Raw genomic sequence first — 7,031 nt, forward strand, 5'->3', positions numbered from 1 at the left:
GGGGCGACGCCAACCGCCGTGGCGCGCGCGGTGCGTTGGGAGGCGGGAGGCGGGAGGCGAGGCGCGCAGGTGAGCGGAAGCTGCGTGGGGGCGGCGGGCGCAGGGGGGCGGCGGGCGGGCGCCGTCCATCCCGAGGTGGAGACGGGAGGGAGGTAAAGCGTGCGCCGCCCCGGGGCCTTTAGCCGCGCGCGGAGGAGCCGCCGGCGGGGATTAACAGCTCCGGGTGCCCGTGATCGGAGGGGACCTGGGGGGGGAGGGGCGGGGCTCCGCGGGCGCGACCCGGGGTCGCGGGGTCGAGCCCCGCGTCGGGCCCCCGCGGGGAGCCTGACCCCCGCCCCCGGTCCCGGCCTGCGTCTCTTGCAAGTGAATGAATAGAATCTTAAAAAAGAGGAAAAAAAAGCACCCCGGGGCTGAGGGTTGGGCAGCGTCCCCGGGGGGGAGGGGCAGCCCGCGGCGTCTGCAGGGGTGAAGGGGGAGAGACCCGGCAGCGTCCCCGGGGGGGGGGGGGGGGGGCCGCTTCCCGGGCGCAGGCTGGGGCTGGACCGCGGAGAGGCCCGCCCGCGAGCGCCCCCCGCCGCCGTGTTGGCGGGAGACCTGGGCCGGGACCCCCCCCCCCCCCCCACCCGCCTGTGGTCGCCTTCTCAGGATCCGCGGACGGAGAAGAGCAGTGCGCATCCCTGCACCTCGAGGCTAGTTATCCAGGGAAGCGCTGGCCTCCAAAAACGATGGTCTTACGGGCCCACGCCTAGGGCATCTGGACGGACTTGAAAGATTGCTACAGTCTGAGTCTCTTTCACAGTGTGCTGTTTTTAAAAGATTTTATTTATTTTTTTATTCATGAGACACCGAGAGAGAGAGGGGGGCAGAGACACAGGCAGAGGGAGAAGCAGGCTCCATGCAGGGAGTGGATGCGGGACTCGATCTCAGGACCCTGTGGTCACGCCCTGGGCTGCAGGCAGGTGCTCAGCCCACACACACACACACACACACACACACACACACACACACACCGGGCATCCCAGGTAGAAATAGCTAAACGGGAATGTATGGGATTAAAATTAAAAATTTTACTGTAGTTGTACAAGTTAATAACTCGGCCTTTTAATGTTTAAGTCTTTGTGAACGAGCCTGGAATAAATCACATCTAAGCCCCACCGAGTCTGCGTTTCCTGCCAAGTTGAATTTAAGTTCACAAAACTGAGAACCAGATCCTGAGATGTATGTATGTATTTTAGGGGGTGATTCTAAAACATACGCGGAAGAGCAGAGGATCAAGAATAACCAAGACATTCCAGAAGAAAAAGAATAAGGTGGAGGAACTCAGGTATATCAAGGCTTATTAATAAGCTACAGTTAGGGATCCCTGGGTGGCGCAGCGGTTTGGCGCCTGCCTTTGGCCCAGGGCGCGATCCTGGAGACCCGGGATCGAGTCCCACGTCGGGCTCCCGGTGCATGGAGCCTGCTTCTCCTTCTGCCTATGTCTCTGCCTCTCTCTCTCTCTCTGTGACTATCATAAATAAATAAAAATTAAAAAAAAATAAGCTACAGTTAATTCAAACAGTGAGGTATTGGCTCAAAGATAATCCAGTTGTGAGCAGTGGAACAAATGGAAGAATCCTGAAACAGATCCACACACACATATATGCAAATTTTAGTTTATGACTGTATCAGTGGGGAAAGGATGGCCCTTCCAATAAAAAGGACTAAGGAGAGTCGCTTATTCCTATGGAGGAAAAGATCCAGAATTGACCTCTGCCTCACGCTATGCACAAAAATCAATTCCTACTACATTAAAGACTTACGTTTGTAAAACATTTAGAAGATGTAGGCAAATACCTAAGTTTGGGGGTAAGGAAAACTAATACATAAAAACGTAAGTGTAAAGGAAAAGATTTTAAGATTATGTTAAAGTTAATAGTTGTGTGTCTGTCAAAAGATACGAATAAAGTGGAAAGACAAAGCCACAGACTGGGAGGTAGTATATGTAACTCATAATATCAAAAGATCAGTGTCAGGGCACCTAGGTGGCTCAGTGGTTTAGTGCCTACCTTTGGCCCAGGGCCTGACCCTGGGGTCCCAGGATTGAGTCCCACGTCGGGCTCCCTGCATGGAGCCTGCTTCTCCCTCTGCCTGTGTCTCTGCCTCTCTCTCTGTGTCTCTCATGAATAAATAAATAAAATTCAAAAAAAAAAAAAAAAAGATCAGTGTCCTTTGAGCAGCAGCTAGAGGGAGAACTAGAATTACGAAGGGTGTTGAGTGTGTGTGTCGGTGTGGGTGTTTTAGATGAGAGAGATATTGAGCATATTTGAATGTTGGTGGGAAAAGGATTGGAAATTCTAAAGAATCGGGAGGATGTGGAAGAGAGAACCTCAGACATGTAGCATTCACTTAGAAATATCTCAGAGTGAGACTGTTTCCATCATTTTCATTCCCTTCTCACAAAGCATGTATAGACTCCCTTCCACAGCTAATATCTGTTAAGCCCTTTCTATGCCAGGCATACTGAGGATGCAGTGGGGAGCAAAATTAGAGCCCGGCTCCACTTCGTGAGTTTGTAATTTATCAGTGGAAACAGACATTAATTGAAAACTTGTAGTGTTTTTATTGTTTGTAGAACGTTTTGCATTTTTTACCCTTTATCTTGAAAATTTGCTTGAATAGATAGCAGGAAGGAAATGGGAAAAACTCAGATTCCTTTCTCAGAATAGGGATTAATATGAAGAATGTGTTTTGTTTTTCACTAAATTGAAGCCATGTGCTAAAAACTCAAGTTACCATTGCTGCCTATTTCACGGTTGCCCCTTTTCTCCCTAGTGAATCCCAACCAGCTTCTAGTGCGGTACAGTGAACAGCGTGTGTTCCTTCTACTTGGGGACCATGCAGAGAGCTTCACGTCTAAAGAGAGAGCTGAACTTGTTAGCCACAGAGCCACCCCCAGGCATCACTTGCTGGCAAGATAACGACCAAATGGACGATCTGCGAGCTCGTAGGTATCATGTCGTGCCTATGACGACCCTATTAAAGATTATGCTGAAATCTAAACCTTTGTATATTCTAAAGTAGGGGAACGGTGGCAAGGTCAGAGTGCCATACTGTCCTTCTTTTTTTTTTATTTTTTTTTATTTTTTAAAGATTTTATTTATTTATTCATGAGAGAGAGAGAGAAAGAGAGAGAGAGGCAGAGACACAGGCAGAGGGAGAAGCAGGCTCCATGCCGGGAGCCCGATGTGGGACTGGATCCCACATCTCCAGGATCACGCCCTGGGCTGAAGGTGGCGCTAAACCACTGAGCCACTGGGGCTGCCCCCATACTGTCCTTCTAAACCTAATTTGTTTGCTTGTATAAAAGGTTTGCTTGATGTTTCTTCTTTGACCTTTTATTATACCTTTTGTTGATTTGTAGCTGAGATTTTGGGCATCAGCTCTGAAGGAGTGTTTAGACTAAAGATGACCCTCTCAAATGACTGTGAGGCCAGCAGGAAACATAAATAATTAGAATGCTGTGGCACAGACAAAACAAGTCTGTAGCTTCTATCTGACTTGTGGTCAGTATCGTCCAACTTCTGTTTTAATCTTGTCCTTTGTTTGACACCGTCAGCTTTTGGGGTACATTAGTGCATTGCATGAGAGCTTGTGAAAGCCCTGAGAGACTTCTTGTCCTGGACCCAGCTTTTCTTTAGGACCTCAGACTTTGTTAGTACTGTTTGGTGTGGTCATTCACATCATCCGATTACCTCTTCATTTCTTCTTTTCTTCTTTTAAGAAATATTAGGTGCGGCTGACACACCTTACGAAAAAGGTGTTTTCAAGCTGGAAGTTACCATTCCTGAGAGGTTAGTGTGCATTAGTTTTTGTTTTGTTTTGCTTCAGAGAGAGAGCACATGCAGAGTGGGGCAGGGGCAGAGGGAAAAGAGAGAATCTTAAGCAGGCTCTACGCCCAGTGTGGGGCTTGATCTCAACGACCCTGATCCAAAATCAAGATCAGCTGATCAGGTCATGACCTGAGCGGAAATCGAGTTGCACGCTTAATGGACTGAGCCACCCAGGCACCCAGTGTGAATTAGATTCTAAACTTAGAGGGTAAAATATGATTATTGGAAGATAGAGTAATGTAGTAGAGTGTTAAATGTAGGAGTTAAAGGTCCTAGGTTTTAATCCTAGTCTTACCATGATCTAATGTGACCTTGGGCAAGTTAGTTTAATCTCGCTGGAGTTCAAATTCCATCTCTAAAAATGGACTAGATCATATCTAAGGCCCCTCTTTTCTACATTGCTAAGAGACACATAAAATTGATAATCTAAACCATTTTTTTAAGTGTTTGTTTCAGTGGAATTAAGTACAGTTGTACTGTATGCACCTGTCACCATAGTCCATCCCCAAAACCTTCATATTCCCAGACTGAAACTCCATACCCATTCAACAGTAACTTGCTCCCCTTCCCCCAGCACCTGGCAACCACCAGTCTACTTTCTATCTCTCTGATAATTCAGGTCTCCTCTAGTTCTCATCAGGTGAGTTGTAGTTGTGGTTTTGTGCAGAATGGGGAAAGGAAAAAATGAATGTGTAACTGTCAATATGTAGATGTCTATTCACCAGGTCAGATGCTGGCCAAACTTGTTAAAGTAGCTTAATAATCATATGATATGTCAGTTCAGAAAATAGACTGGAAATTTTCCAAGGTTTGTGTCTCACTAAAAAAGCATAACTGAATGCATTGGGGGGGGCGCCAGGGTGGTTCAGTTGGTTAAGTGTCTGACTCTTGATTTTGGCTCAGGTCATGATCCCAGGGTTGTGGGATTGAGCCCTACATGGGCTCTGTGCTCATCGGGGTGGGGGTGGGTCTGTTTAAGATTCTCCCTCTCTTACCCCTCCCCCCCACACATGGACGCGCTCTCTCGCATGCACGCGCTCGCGCTCTCTCTCTCTCTCTCTCCTCTCTCTCGGATGAATAAATCTTAAAAAAAAAAAAAACAAATGCAATGTATAAATCTTAATTGGATCCTGTTTTTCAGAACCTATCTAAAAAAAAACTGGGTGGGGGGCAAATGAAATCTAAAGAGCAAATGATACTGGAATAAATTTTTAATTTTTTCATAGGTATACTGATAATATTGCTGATACATATAGGAGAATGACTTTTCTCTTGGGAGATATGTGCTGAAGTATTTAGAGGTTTAAAGTGGTTGATCTAGGTGGTGGGTACAGGAGTGTTTTTAATGCTATTATTTCAACTTTTCTATTGTTTGTAAGTTTCATAATAAAAATTTGAGGAGAGACTAGGTTTGCCTCTCAAAGGCTGTCTTCCTGATTAGTCACCAGGAAGCTGTTTGTAATATGTGTATGATGAAGCAATACTTTAATAAAAATTCCCTATTGTCCTATGCTTTCAAAGGTACCCCTTTGAACCTCCTCAGATCCGATTTCTGACTCCCATCTATCATCCAAACATTGATTCTGCCGGGAGGATTTGTCTGGATGTTCTCAAATTGCCACCAAAGGTGAGCGGAGGGTCAAAGGTGGACACAGCATTTGAGCATCACATTCTTAGTAATACAAAAGCAGCTGCTTATCTGTCTGTGTATAGGGTGCCTGGAGACCATCTCTCAACATTGCAACTGTGTTGACTTCTATTCAGCTGCTCATGTCGGAACCCAACCCTGATGACCCGCTCATGGCAGACATAGTAAGTGTCCTCTTTTCCTCTGCAGCACAGGTCCTCCTTTCTTCATACCTCTGACTTTTCGTTTGTGAGGGTAGCTGCAACGTAACCACTGAAAATCATTTTTCTCTCCATTGACTCTTTGATTTCTTCTCAGTCCTCCGAATTTAAATACAATAAGCCAGTCTTCCTCAAGAATGCCAGGCAGTGGACAGAGAAGCATGCAAGACAGAAACAGGAGGTACGGTAATTGTACAGTTCTGATTGTGCTACTGCCGTTAGTCCATTAAAAGTGTATTTATCAAAAAAAAAAAAAAAAAAAAGTGTATTTATCTGTACATGTGTAAGTGGTTATTAACTTTGCCAAATTCGTACTGTACTCTAGAGTAGCTGATTGGTCTTTTTCACCTATGACAACTTTCTAAATAGTTATCCAACAAAATAGCCTAGCAGCTCAACCAGCAGGAGCGATTTCCTAACAGTTGTCATTTGTTGACAACACTAGAGGGCAGGCATCATCTGCTTAATCTTTTTTTATATTCTTGAGGTTAGCAGGGAGAGCTGAGAAGTAGCTCCGAGTCTCTCAGTTTTCTTGTTTAACAGCGAGAAGGGACTATTGCAGGAATCAGGAATGAGAGAGGTTATAGGAGAGAGGGGAAAACTAACGTATCTTACGGGATCGTTCATAGAAAGGAGCAGGAAAATCTCCCCAGCTTAAGTGGACAGAGCTTCCTCATTCAACATTACAAATGCTAGGAAGACAAGGATTTGCATATGCTGGTTCTTGCTGAGTTATAACATCCTTCAGGTTGCATTAAGTAGCAGTTACTTGTGAAAAGAAATAAAAATTTAAAACACAGAAAGATTGAGGAAGATGCTTTTGAAGGGAATATCCTATACAACAGGCAACAAAGAAGTACTTGGAAATAATATTACAGCACTTTGTTCTCCATCCTGGTGTTAGTGTGAACCTTACATTTTACCGTGTCTGCTCCTTTTTAGGCTGATGAGGAAGAGATGCCTGATGATCTACCGGAGGCTGGTGACTCGGGAGTATGCAACACAGCACAGAAAAGGAAAGCCAGGCCCCTGGGAAGCATAGAAAAGAAATTTTGCCCTGATGCTTAGGGGCTTGTCCTGGTCATAGTTAATATATTCTTTGTTAAGATGGTCTAAGTTGCCTATCTTTCTTGAATATTTTTCTTTGTATTTGATGACATTATCACTTTTCATATCCTATGAAACAGACCTTGTGTACTTATGTATTCTGTTCTACATTGATTCTCTGGAGGGTAGTTTGTTTTATTTAGCTTGTACATACGTATTTTGAAACCTTTTAAACCTGAAAAATAAATAACCACTTATTGTTGA

The 7,031-nt window shown here is 45.3% G+C and overlaps 1 protein-coding gene across 4 annotated transcripts; it reads left to right on the top strand.

The window, feature by feature from the left end:
• UBE2T (ubiquitin conjugating enzyme E2 T) lies at positions 1-7,031 on the top strand. 4 transcript variants are annotated; one of them, XM_025458525.3, is made up of 8 exons: positions 10-69; positions 1,236-1,324; positions 2,815-2,986; positions 3,764-3,833; positions 5,394-5,499; positions 5,586-5,684; positions 5,818-5,901; positions 6,663-7,031. In XM_025458525.3, exons 3-8 carry the CDS (start codon positions 2,878-2,880, stop codon positions 6,786-6,788), a joined length of 594 nt encoding a protein of 197 aa, XP_025314310.1. In that variant the 5' UTR covers positions 10-69; positions 1,236-1,324; positions 2,815-2,877; the 3' UTR covers positions 6,789-7,031. The 4 variants fall into 4 exon arrangements, with proteins under 4 accessions (XP_025314312.1, XP_025314310.1, XP_025314314.1 ...); XM_025458526.3 differs by lacking the exon at positions 10-69 and adding an exon at positions 129-152; XM_025458527.2 differs by lacking the exon at positions 1,236-1,324 and having other exon boundaries at positions 1-69.

This window comes from Canis lupus, chromosome 7, assembly GCF_003254725.2.
Source record: "Canis lupus dingo isolate Sandy chromosome 7, ASM325472v2, whole genome shotgun sequence".
NCBI classification, from domain to species: Eukaryota; Metazoa; Chordata; class Mammalia; order Carnivora; family Canidae; genus Canis; species Canis lupus.

Excerpts from the sequence above, each read along its gene's own strand:
- UBE2T (XM_025458527.2), top strand. The coding sequence starts at position 2,878 with ATGCAGAGAGCTTCACGTCTAAAGAGAGAGCTGAACTTGTTAGCCACA. Across the intron at positions 3,834-5,393 it reads GAAGTTACCATTCCTGAGAG|GTACCCCTTTGAACCTCCTC; the intron begins GTTAGTGTGCAT and ends ATGCTTTCAAAG. Across the intron at positions 5,685-5,817 it reads ACCCGCTCATGGCAGACATA|TCCTCCGAATTTAAATACAA; the intron begins GTAAGTGTCCTC and ends ATTTCTTCTCAG.